The sequence below is a fragment of the Protomyctophum bolini genome (genome assembly GCF_963924005.1).
Source record: "Protomyctophum bolini genome assembly, chromosome: 8".
In the NCBI taxonomy this organism is placed as follows: domain Eukaryota; kingdom Metazoa; phylum Chordata; class Actinopteri; order Myctophiformes; family Myctophidae; genus Protomyctophum; species Protomyctophum bolini.
This window is the reverse complement of record NC_137869.1, coordinates 16,351,818-16,365,025: the sequence shown is the minus strand read 5'-3', so window position 1 is coordinate 16,365,025 and position 13,208 is coordinate 16,351,818. Positions and strand designations below refer to the sequence as shown.

The 13,208-nt window shown below is 41.9% G+C and overlaps 1 protein-coding gene across 5 annotated transcripts in view; it reads right to left on the bottom strand.

Moving 5' to 3' along the window:
* Window positions 1–13,208, bottom strand: part of evi5b (ecotropic viral integration site 5b) — a 40,350-nt gene that overhangs the window by 13,074 nt on the left and 14,068 nt on the right. For 3 of the 5 annotated variants that reach the window (XM_080770672.1, XM_080770671.1, XM_080770670.1), the window contains 15 exons: window positions 11,833–12,022; window positions 8,749–8,973; window positions 8,352–8,426; window positions 8,071–8,196; window positions 7,837–7,980; window positions 7,077–7,166; window positions 6,718–6,815; window positions 6,449–6,509; window positions 6,209–6,262; window positions 5,019–5,051; window positions 4,457–4,609; window positions 3,374–3,505; window positions 2,953–3,093; window positions 2,361–2,519; window positions 308–454 (listed from right to left, as the gene is read on the bottom strand). In XM_080770672.1, the coding sequence (XP_080626798.1) occupies window positions 308–454; window positions 2,361–2,519; window positions 2,953–3,093; window positions 3,374–3,505; window positions 4,457–4,609; window positions 5,019–5,051; window positions 6,209–6,262; window positions 6,449–6,509; window positions 6,718–6,815; window positions 7,077–7,166; window positions 7,837–7,980; window positions 8,071–8,196; window positions 8,352–8,426; window positions 8,749–8,973; window positions 11,833–12,022 (1,828 nt within the window). Of the gene's footprint in view, window positions 1–307; window positions 455–2,360; window positions 2,520–2,760; window positions 2,788–2,952; window positions 3,094–3,373; window positions 3,506–4,456; window positions 4,610–5,018; window positions 5,052–6,208; window positions 6,263–6,448; window positions 6,510–6,717; window positions 6,816–7,076; window positions 7,167–7,836; window positions 7,981–8,070; window positions 8,197–8,351; window positions 8,427–8,748; window positions 8,974–11,832; window positions 12,023–13,208 lie in introns of all 5 variants that reach the window. The other 2 variants (XM_080770673.1, XM_080770674.1) reach the window with 2 other exon arrangements.

Here is a 13,208-nt window from a genome sequence, read left to right as displayed (position 1 = left end):
AAGTATAGACTCCTGGGTGACCCCAGTATACAAAGTATTTATAGCCTATAAATACTTTGTAGACTGGGGTCAGCCAGGAGTCTAGACTGTAAATGATTGCACTGTTAACCACTTATATAATATATACTCTATAAATTATAGGGTATAAGTGGTTAACAGCGCAATCATTTAGTCCTATATAATATAGCTAGCATAGCAATCAGTGTTTGGATCTGGGTCAATGAAATATACTCAGACAGGTGCTTTAGTTTTAGTCTTGATCATCAGAGCAGAATTATGGCCTTTTGTCCTAAATGCAGACTTGTACCTTGCATTCAATCTCAGCTTGCTTCCTCTTGATGTCCTGCAGTTGCACGAGTAGACCTTTATTTTGTGCCGTGAGTGTCTGCACACGCTCCTGGAGGCTCCGCCCCTCCTGCTCAGCCCGCCGCAAGTGGTTTCCATGAATCTGATTCTGTGTGCACACATGAGTAAAGATCATTATGAATAAGTGTTAAAATATATTATATCATGTTGTGCATTCATCTGATGTCTCTCATAACACTCACTTTATTGGACAGGAGAAGAACATTCGTAGTCCTAATACTTCAAATGTTTCAGTTTACACTGATGAATTGAATATGAAGGATCCCAATGGAAACAAGCCATATGCTTTCTTGGGTTTTAAATCCTCTTAGCAGACCTTGTATTGAACTGTACTTTCCTGTGCTTTTTTCTGTAAACTGTAAAAGATTCAATCAAACTGGTGGACTGGAAACATAGACTTGGAAGATGACTGCTGCTCTCTGGTGGCCATTCCCCAATAGTACAACTATGCCATTATTTAGTTTAATGGTGAACCAACAATCCAATTTATCAATTAATGACATATATTTTCACCTTTGTAATGAAAAAAAGAAATAAAATAAAAACTTGTAAGTGTACAAATGTAACCAAATGGACCCTTAGCCATTGTGTACACTCTCAGACTTAAATGAACAATCAAGATTTTACAGTGAATGGTGGGGAATGGGCCATTAACGCCAAGCACGATCTTAACTATAAACATACTTCCACACTGAAGAATGATATGTTCTGTAAACAGTGGCACCAAATGCACGCTGCATTGGAGTGTACACAGAGGCAGAGAGCAAGAGAGAGTTCCCTGTCTCTGTGGTGCTGAGTGACATATGCAATAGCATATGCATAATCTAAATCTGTATAATAATAATCTGATAATCTGAAGGAGGCGAGATAATTAGTTGTAGACTATTCCTGTGGTAATGCCAGTTAGCCTACCAGCTAGCGTTAGCTATTCATAATTAGGGATGGAGCTCGATAACAGATACCCGAAAAAATCCGATAACAAGCTCATTGAGTACCCGTTATCAATAAGCTTTGGGTTTATCAAGCCTGTTATCGAGCATAGCGGCCCATGACGTCATGTTTAAACAATCAAGACAAGAGGCAATTAAGAAATAAATGTAATCATCCATGATGGCACAAACATGTCGGTCTAAAAGTGTATTTGATACATGCCAACCAGCGCTGCCTGGGTAAACAAAATGACACTTTTAAAGTGACGGTACACCGTACAAATATTAACTAGTTAAGTTTCTTAAATATTTGTATTGGTAAAAAGGTCAATTGCCTTCCGTCTGTTAGAAAAGTACTGTATTTTGAAGGCTCTAGTAAAGGATACTGGTTCTGTTCAGAATTTATTGTCTCCCGTTTTTCCACAAAATAATAGAAAATGCTCGATAGTGGGCTCGATAAGAACCTGGCTCGATAAGCCTGATCGATAAGGTGCTCGTTATCAATAAAAATGAACGAGCTCCATCTCTATAATCATAATCTTCTCCTCATCTCCGTCCATAATAGACCTCACTGATGTGATTCAGAGGATTGAGTGAACCCGATTGCATCCCATATGTCCTTCTGATGCGTTGTCGTTCTATTTATGCTGTGGACTCCATATCTCCACTTAGATCATTTAAAGCAACATATTTACAGTCATCGTAATAGTTATCTGCATGGTGTGAACAGCCCTTTGGTGTCAGGTTAAACCTTAAACCAGGAAAGCATCCGTGTCTTTTTAGATTGAACTAAAAAGCTTTAATTTATATTTTGGCTGTCCAAAAAGTGCAGATACGCAAGCTCGTAGCGTGGCACGAAGTGACACATTACAAGCTTGTAGATCTGCTATTTTTGAAAAATCATGAACATTTGCGTACTATATATTATTTTAAAGTGAACATTTTTAACTCAAATTTTTGCTTCTAGAGGTTCCTGGAACAAAATATTTAGAGACGGGGATCCACGGCCAAATATATATAATTTGGGGGGTCCTTGACATGAAAACGTTTGTCTAATCTCCGAACCTGTGTCTCGAGCTCCAGCATCCTCTGGCGGGTTTCTCGGAGTTCGGCCTGGGCCTCTGCCTCACGCAGCCTAACGCTCATCAGCTCGTCCTGCAGCTCGCTCAGTGTGTTCTTCCGGGGGCTGTCCTTCCAGCGGCCAGCGGTGCGGGCCAAGTGACGCTGCAAGAGAAGGTGGCATCTGTCCGTCAGTCATGAATCAATTGATCATAAAGGATCTTCCAGAGCAGTAATTTTTAAAGTCTTGGGAGGTCGTTCCAGTGAGAAGTGAACCATCTTGTAGGCTCATAGCACGGATTTCTTTGGCACTGGCACCACATTGTGGAATATAGCGGTAGCGCTTAATTAAAGTGATAAATTATAAATAGATAACTGGGCAGTTTGATTTGATGTAAATGCTCACCTGCCAGTGTTCCTCCAGGCCTCTGACCTGCTGCCTCAGATCTTTGAGTCATGTAAATGCTCACCTGCCAGTGCTCCTCCAGGCCTCTGACCTGCTGCCTCAGATCTTTGAGTCATGTAAATGCTCACCTGCCAGTTCTCCTCCAGGCCTCTGACCTGCTGCCTCAGCTCTTTGAGTCATGTAAATGCTCACCTGCCAGTGCTCCTCCAGGCCTCTGACCTGCTGCCTCAGCTCTTTGAGTCCAGTCAGAGCCTCGGCCTCCCTCAGCTTCACCCCTATGAGCTCCTCCTGGAGACGCACCACGTTGATGTCATCTGGAAGGGACATGTTCCTCTGGAAGAGAACACACACACACAAAATTAAAAAGTGGTAACTCAAGTTCTGCTCCCGACCCTCTCTTCTATTCAGTATACCAGTGCTCGTAGAAGTTTTTCTTTTTTAGGAAACAAATTTACAATACACAATACGCAACAAATATTTTCGGGGCCATGTTCAAAACTGTATGATTGTATGGTTTTTTGTCTAAGACACATTTTTTCCTCGGGAGACAAATAAATCTTGAACTTGAACTATTGTGTCGGCAGGTATATGAGGTTTGAACACACACACACACCTTCTCCATATCCAGGATCTTGTCCTGCATCTCCTTGAGTGCACACTGGGATTCAGCCTCCTTCAGCCTGGCCTGGACCAGCTCCCTCTCCAGTTGTAGGATGAAGTCCTCTGTGTACCGCGGGTTGCCTTTCTGCAGCAGACACCACAATGTCAGAAAAGCACACCAATATAGTGCATTATATCTACTGTGTCTGCTCACGTCTGGACATATTCAGGCCAGGGACAACAATATAACAGGCATTTCTGAAAAGATCATTTTCAGTTTTTGAAAACACACCTTGGCATAGACACTCACTTCACCTCTGATTTCAACTGACACCAACAAATTATCCTTTGTGTATTGACTTCAAAATAAATATTTAATAGCCGCTTACGGCAGAGCAAGGCAGCAAATTATGTAAAACATCTTTGTATTCACTGCACACATTAGCATCTTGGATCAGGTCATCAATAATTGAGAATATTGCAGTGTCTGTTTGGTCAACGGTTATGCACCGATGACAGATGACTGGCTGGCTGAGAACAACAAGGCTGCGGCACCACCTCAGTGGTGTTAAATCCTACAAGCCGATCACACATCTGCTTACAAATTCATGAGTACATTTCTAGAGACGCTGAACACTGCAAATGGTAGCCGAGATGTGTGGAACACTGTGTCCCAATGTGAAGTCATGCATGCCAAAGGAGATCATTATGCATAACCCGGTGTGCAGAGTGGGGAGAGAAACCACATCCAGGCCATTCTGGACGATTATGAACAAATGGATTCGATTTGCTTTCGTTTGTTTCGTTTTTTCACTTCGTAAAATGGTAACAATAAAAGGAGGAGAAAAAGCATGGCAAATTCAAACTTGAACAGAAAAACAATACAAAACACGTTTTCAAGCAAGTCTCAACAACAGTCGGTCTGAGGTTACACGTTGCAAACACACTGGCTCGTCAAAAGAAAACCATGGTGTCACAATAGCAGGTTTGTGGTGTCACTTTGTGGATCGTGTTTCCAGGTCGAGGGGTTGTTTAGGGCCTTGCCTCTAGTCTGCTATCACCTGCCAAGCTGGGGAGACTGTGGCCCTTTCCTTACCCCTTGAGACTGCTGCTGCTGCGGCTGCTGCCTGGTGGATTTTTGGGCCTGCTCCAGTTGAGCAGTTGTTTCTTCACAGTGCTGTTTGACCGTGGCCAGCTCCCGTTTGAGCAGGTAGGTCTCCTCTGCCTCCTGGGCGCGAGTCACTTGTCCCTTGGGGACATAGCCAACCGAGGGGTGATGGGGTGAGCGCGGTGAAAGGGGTGAAGATAGAACGGTCGGGCAAAATGAAAGGATGGAGAACAAGCACATGCTGTTGGTTTGGAGGGGTTGATTTTTTTAGATGAATTCTGAGCATGATTTGTGATTGTGAGTTTTGTGATATGCAGTGGTGTGGTGTTACATGCACTTTATACTCAGTCAGTAGTGGTTATTACAAATGAGATCCGCTAGGGTTAGTTTTATTTCTCTTATACAGAATGTTGTTAATCTCTATGCTAGTAATTTTGGAAGATACTGATCATTATGATAATTTTGTCATTTTGCTAACGATGAGCATGCAAAGTAAAAAAGAGTAAAGGTTCAATACAAGTGATAAAGGACATGAAAATAGGCAATATACCTGGATCAATCTATCTGCCAAGGAAGCACTTTCCTACAAAACAGAAATATCAACAAGAGAGCAGAGAGTGAAAGACACAAAACAGAAGACAGGTTGTAACACAAAAAAGAGGAACAATTGATTTTTCTAGAGAAGATAGGCAATGTTCCTCTCAGCTCCCGTTTGGACAAAATCAGTAGCTAATAACTGTTAGCGTTCAGAGTCAGAAAAGGAACATTGCCGTGCAGTGTGGTGACGAGATTGTGAATGAGGTGGTGACAGTGTGGAAATTAGATGGTGTTGGAAAAACACAGTGACACATTTCACACAGGCAAAGCACAGAACAGCTAACAGCAAATAGAGCCCAGAGGAGAAAGCGCAGTGAGACATCAGCACTAATAGTGTTTAGGAGCCATGCTTGTTTGAACGCAACAGAGGGTCCATTGCTTTTAAGTGGCGTTCATCCAATCTTTTGAATGATCTTACATTAGCAAATGTATTATGAATAAGAGACCAGAGTGAAGCAACCTTGAACTGGTTTAAAAATAAGTCTCCTTTGTGACGGACACCCTGGCATATCCACTGCAGAGACCTCATGCCAGGCAGTGTCAGCACCCATGTGTGCCATACAACGCATGAATGATACAAACGGCACACAGTGGCATGCAGTGCTCCATATCATCTCCCCAATGTGTGTTAAGCATTCACTTTCGCATTCCAGACAAAGCATGTTAACGGTTGCTGCTTTGAGTTAGACGTGACAATGAGAATGACATAGATCCCTGCGTGTAAATACAGTACATGTACGCCACACACATTCATCACAACAGAGGCAACTTGCATTCCGATGGCCAACTTCGGTTTACAAACCCCCTGAACATAGAGGAAGTTATCATAAGGGTAGTTGTGCACAGTTTACCGCAAATAGATAGATTGTAGCTCTACTATTTTTGGTGTGCAATACACTGTGCAACAACGTATAAACCACTGTTTAGTTGGATGGGTTTCAACAAGTATAGCCTAGTTAGTGAATATGTGACTCCATGTGTGTTCTCAGCGGTCAACCGGAGATGCAATTGCATACATTACATATGAACATACACTGGATGGGTTAATGCAACAATGTCGGTGACCTCAAAGTGAAAGCCCATGACTGTGAATGACTGGTGCATGCACTGCCATGGTTGTTATGTTACCCAGATTGTACTCACTTTCTCCAATGTATCTATCCTCTGCTTCAGAAGCCTGTTCTCGTTTCGCAACCTCTGTGTTAAAAAAACAACGAAAACAAGGTCAGTAATGGTGAACGGTTTGCAATATAGTGCATATAGTGCAAACCCTACACACTACAGGACCTGTAGTGTGTTCCAACATCCCTGCAGGATTTCCAAAATCTAAATCGTGTCAATCGAATTCCTATCATTTTCTTTGTTGCCGTTCAATGCACTCACCTTAATCTCCACCTGCTCCTCCATCTCTTTACTTTTGATTGTAGTGTATTCTTTTTCCAACCTGAAATAATTATATAAATAAATGTAACAGAAAACATTCATAAAATAAAAATGAAAAATTTCAAGAAACTGTAGTATAAGCCAACATGTATTTTTTGGGGGAATAAAACGTTTCAGTGTGACTAGTCTTCCAGCACATTATTTACAATTCCAGTCAAGGTAGGGGGGAAAATAAAAGCTTCCGCAGTTATGGAAATGGCAGGACTCACTTCTTCATCTTCTTGGCATTGTACTTGACTTGATAGGCAGCCTGGATGACCTTGTCTGGCCCGCTGTCCAGCTGACGTGGAATGACCTTCTGAAAGTGCTGGAGCGCAGCAAGGAAAAAGAGAGACTGGATGAGAGCCAGTCAGGGTTCATGTATATATATATACCACTTGCTTTACAAATGCTGTGGCAAGGTGTTCTTCTGCCACCAAAATGTCAGTGTGCGCATTGGGAGTACACACGTATATAAATCAATTTAACGTGGTGGTGAGAGTTTATGCGGATTGTGAGCATGGGCTCATGAGAGCTCACAAACAGGGGCACAGGGGCACGGATGTTGCTTACTGCATAGTGGTTGTACCTGTAACATTCCCTCCATGTCGAGCTGTACGAGTTCTGTCTGGTTCATTTGGAGGATGGCTAGCCCGACACGGAACACAATCTCCAGTCCCTTAAAAAAAACATCACCAGTCATCACTAGGAATTCTTAGAATAGCTTCCACAGGTCCAATGGCTCCATTAACCACAGGAACCCTAGATCCTGAAACTGGGTGGACATTCGTGAAAATAGCTGATCTACAAGTTCAAGTAAACCTGTGGATGGGCATTTTCCTTTGGTGTAGAGGGGGGAAAAGGAGAGGAGGACCAAGTATAGACCCCTGGGGTGACCGGGGTGGTCAACAAAGTATATATAGGGTTTAAGTGGTTAAATGAGAACAAAAATGTATACCGAGATATTGAACATGCTTATTTTAAATCTGTCAAAAGTGTCATCTCTTCTGCCTCACCTTTAACCTATTATTCTTAACACAGATTTCAGTATAGAAAGGCCATAAAACAAGTATTGAATTGTATAATTAAGGAAGATTAGAGAGATCGTGACAAGATGGAGACAATACAAAATATAAATGTTGACACTCACAAAATTGCAAAACTGACTAACTATCTTTTTGCCGCTAGGTGGCGCTAACGGACAACATACTGTCGATTCTCTATTGTTGCTTGATTAAATCTTGTATTTTATCAGCAGTTATTATTAAACCTTTTAACCAAAACAAAATCTAGTTTATTTTCTTTGACTAAATACTCAAAATGGTGATTCATGGTCTCTTCAAACTGACCTCACACATGAAGATGTCGAAGATCCTGGTGGCAACGGGCAGAGGGAAGGAGGTGAGGAATATGGTGAGGAACCAGGAGGAGGCGTACATGGACGTGTGGAAGCTCTGGGCCTGGAAATGCACATGGAGGTCCGGCAGATGCTCCTGCATGATCGAAAGGTTGTGAGAAATCATTTCCCATAACTTCTTAACCTGCCCCTGCAGTGATTTAATTTGTCATAATACGGCTCCTACCTGGATCATAGACTCAAACTGGTACATGCAGAGTCCCAGCTCAGCCATGCTGGGTTTGAAGAGCTCCCGCAACCTGTAGTCCTGCATCAGCTTCACAAACACACAGAACGCCTCCTCTTCTGGCATCTAGAGATGAAAACATTGCAATATTCAAACACTCGCACTCTTGTCCAGCTGTACAAATATGTACACACGGATGCTGGACAATTTGCCGGAAGGCAATAACGAATCTGTGTCTCCAAGGAAACAGTTTGTGTGTCGAAAAGCATAATTGGGATTACCTGCATGAGCAGCAGTCCCACAATGAAGGCACTCCCTTGACAATAGCCGACCTCACGGTCCACCAGAGAATATGCCTGAGACAACAGAAAGGGATGTGGGATGAGTATCAGTGGTCTTTAGAGCACAGCTGGTTTTACATGAGAAACTACACAGACATGGACTGCTGGTCAAGCTATTTGTAGAGCATGTGTTTTCCTGACATATGCCAAATTTTTTGGACAACTAATGTTGGACATGTGTTTTTGGGAAGAAAACTAGTCAAAACTATTAGTATTAGTACTTACTATACACTCACAAATTGCATTACTTGCTGCCTTGAATTGTGAAATAGCAACCAACCTGTGAAGCTTGTACAGATGTTTGTGTTTCACTCTGGGAAACAGCAAAGAAAATTACCTTCATGACATTGAAGAGAACCTCCTGTCCCATGCAGTCTTTCTCCTTGAAGAAATCATGTTCTGGGTACGTGCGCGCTATGTCCCTGCGAATCAGCTTCTCACAGGGCGAAGTCATCTTCAGGAGCTCCGAGTACTGATCTTTGATGGGCATGTTCTGGGCATTGCAGAGAAGTTGCCATACTATCGCCCGAAAGTGATGAGGAATCCCTTTTCTGACTAGGTCCTGTGTGGGATAATGAGAAAGTCCTGTCAACCTACTATACAATCAATAAAAGGCATAAAAATCCCCAAAATACATTGTAAAAAATATATATATCCATTAAGGAAAACTATCAAACTGTTTTCCTATATTATAAAAGATATTTCCAAAAATATACATGTTTTGAACAGGGGAACAGGCTGGCCTCCACCAGGGACTACAACACACACACACACCAGTGTTATTTATATCAGGATACAGCCAAGCGTCTGTTCATCTCATTATGCTCTAATATGTTATCCCATTCTAGCACGGGATGTTCCACATGATAACACAATTTTCCGCCACTAAATAATCTTGTCAGGGAGGTGTCCTGCAGAGCGAAATGTTTTTCTTGCATATTATTGCCGATATAACTCCATTAATCCCATTTCTGAGAGGGAACACTGCCTTGTGCAGCTGTTGAGTGTGGTGTGGGTGCAGGGTGTATCTGGATCAGAGGTCCACCCATGCAGGCTTTCAGCAGGGGATCTCTCTCCTCTCACCGAGGTCAGCCAAGACAGGCCGAGCCTTGTGCTGGAACAATAAACCCTCTCACATCCTGTCTTGTCTGAGAGAGAAAGCTGAACTCTGTGCCACCACACTTGCTGCTCATTCTGTCACCCTCGTCTTCCCAGCCCACCGTCATAGTCTCTCTCTCACTAATACACCGATGTAAGTGGAAACTCATGAATTACGTATTCATGTAAGACATCTGGAGTCATCGCTGACGCCTACCCATATTACTGCGCTACAGTAAACCTGGTCTGCCTTTAGCGCATATTCACTTGGTTTTGCTAGAAAGAGTCTTCCCTGCCGGAGCAGTAGAAAAGAAAGTCCAGAGGGCAAAATGAATACATCATTAATACGTTAAAAATAGAGAAGAGTTTCGCTGACAGGGAAGAAAAGAAAAAAAGTTGGAGGTTCCCCTCTACCCTCATGCAGCTAAAATCATGTTTCTACTATCTACAGAAGCTGAGGGGAAGAGAAAACCAACTGACCAACTGTTACAGAGACGGAATTGGTGATGATTAATATCACAGGCCAGTTGAGCCATCTGGCCATGAAATAACACTAATAACATTGATTATTGCGATGCAGTTTCTTTACTACACTTCCCCCGGTTACACAGACACATACTGTATGTACACACATCTTTTGAGCTCCTTGACATTGACATGTGTACTTAAGCACATAATAAATATGTTCACAGCTCAAATTACGAACCGATAGTTCTTTAACATGGTTTGGAGACAAACAAGTTCTCAAGAGCCCCTTTATATGATCACATGAACGAATGAAGGGACTCAAATTGAGTTTCAAATGTCAAGAACTAAAATAATAAAGTTCAAGGACAACACTGAGACACTACACACAAACGCACACAATTACTTTTAAACCGAGTCAACAGTCAAGACAGATAGGGGAATTGTTTGGTTCATTGCCAGAGGTAAAAGCTTGAGGCATAACTTTGTAGGGATAGAGATTCTAAGTACAGTCTAACTTAAAGGATGAGCTCTTTAGACAAAATCATATTGTTGGGGCCCACATAACAGATTCAGTTTAATCCAGTGTAATGGAAACATAGGCCTACTATTGTCGTCATTCTATGAAGAGAAAACCTGTAAGCGATTTCCATCAAAGTTGAATTTGTGAGCACAAATTTTGTTTCAGTTGACGTCCTGCGTGCAAGATATTACGTGCCTGACTTTTTAAGTCACTAAACAGGCCAGGCGTGCAGAGGCCTTGAGGCTCTGCATGGTGTGCCTGAGCAAGCCGCTAGGCTAATGTTTGTGCCAAACAGATGATGGCTGCAAGTGACGTGTCCAATGTCCATGAGTGCGCGGGCCGAAGTAGAAAGTTGTGGTGTGCAAAATAGGTTATTAGGTGAACCAAAACAAGCTCTGTCCATGAAATGAAAATGTAGTCAGTGTGTCTGTCAACTGTGGTCCAAACAGTTAGGGGTGAAATGATTAATCAAATAATGGATTCATTGTTCAATGGGAAATGCATCCAATTTTGCGATTTACAAATTCTATTGTGAATTTATGCTCCTAATATTATAGAAGGAAACGTTATATTTTGGACTGCTGTAAGTCGTAAAACCAGTAGTAATCTCAGTTAATGAATAATTCTTAGTATTTGCAGTTCCTGAGTAGCATGCCTGACTTTGGATAACAACAACATCATGGGTGAGCTGAGGTCAAACGTGCTTCTGCGAGCTCATAATCCAGCCTAATCGAGAGCACACAGGACCAGAGTTGGTAACTAATAAAATACATTTACAAATGTATTGTAAGGTAGGGTAAGTGCTATTTAAGCGTTATATTCTGATAGTAATCATTGCTATATGTTAATGTTCAATAAGAGGGGTCTCTTTACCTCTTTAATAAACAGAAAATACATTTTCAACCAATCAGGTGAGAATACGGTATACCCATTTATCAGCTTAAATTTATATTGTTCCAGTTCCAGTTTTGTGACTGTCTGCTCATTTATTTGTGTCATCACTTTCAATTTCACTTGTTTATCCTTTATTATGAGTTCTTTCTCCCGATTGGATAAAATTGGTATCCAGACATGAAAATGCCTGTTCTGTGCTGGAGAGACCCCTGTTGCAGGAACAGACAATCTACAAGCTCACCATACATTGATATTAAAAAAGAAAATGTACTTTAGAATTTCTACTTGGGAATCATTGAATATTGAAATAAAAGCAAGTACCCCAGTACGTGTGTACTACCCGAATACAAATTTGGCAACTTTCACTTGAGTAATATTTGACCAGGAGTATCCTCCATATCTTGACTCAAGTACTGAGGTTGAGTACTTTGTCCACCTCACCTTGAGCTGCTTCTCCTTCTTCTTGCGCACGTCCTCCCACTCGTTGACGATGCGTCCCCAGAGGATCCAGGTGTCTTCCTCCAGGTGGGAGAGGTTGGAGGAGGCAGAGGAGCTGGACACCAGCGAGGAGCCACTGTTCCGCCTCGAGCCATTCACGGAGCGCAGGGACTTGCTGTCTGTCTCCAACAGCCTGCGGAGGGTACAGTCAAACATAACTGTGTGAGACATTATTTCACTTAAACATCTGATGAAATGGCACCTAGGCTGGTAATCCAGCATGACAGCGTGTCACGGGTTCGAGTCCCAACCCTGATGACCTTTGCTGCGTGTGTTCCCCCCCGCCCCATCTCTCTCCCCGTTTCCTGTCTGTGATCTATCAATAAAGGCACTAAGCCCCAAAAATATCTTATCTGTGTCTTTCAATAAGGGTAAGGAGGTTGAGACCATAAAAGGGAATGTGGCCCTGGTTTTTCAAAACAATTGTGTTATGGTCTATTGGTGTAAAGGAAAACCTGAATACACAATACTGAATACACAAATTCTGTGTTGTGTTGTTGCACCCCATAAATAGCAAGCAAATGGTATTAACTGTCTCTTCCACCAATGGTTGTCTCTCAATGTCAGTACAAAGACTGGTTTGTGTGAAGAGGCAACACAATGCCATCGAAAGGTGTTTGCACACTGGTACGTTTTTGGGGTGAGTGAATTTCAGAGCACGTAAAAAAAGAATCAACCTCACTTTATGTCAATCACGTTTGAAACCTGTCGGGATAATGCCGCTGCTTCTTATATAATGTCTTCCTGTTTGCGGAACATGATAGGATGAACCCAATATTATCTTTTCCTTGTTCTCTTACTTAAAAGAGAAGGACTAAAAATCATCTTCACTGGTGCTGCTCGACTCCATTCCTTTCTGCAAAAACATTGCTAGGAATATAAATAATATGCAGACTCTGTGAGCAAAGATGTTTTGCTTGCCGTTTTCTTTAGATTTCAGATCCACAAATAGCAACAAAAAAAAACACCTTTACGGTGCTGAATTTTTGAGATAAAAGTATAATGTTTCCTTCAATGGTAGGGAAGCATAAGTTCAAAACAAACAAAGAATCCCCTCAAAGTGAGTCAAGAAAAAAACAGTGACTACACAGTCAAATTTGAAACTATGAGTGTAATTTTGTGCACCCTTTAAGTTAAATTAACACTCAGTTTGACTGCATATATAAAAGGGTTGTGTGCATAATTATGTTGTCAATGCAGTGTACATTTAGTGTAGTTTAGACTGAGGAAATATTTCAGGCAAAGGCGCCCGGTGACTGAAGCTGGGGCACAAATCCACTCACATTTATAGTGCAGATATTCCTGTGATGTTATAATCA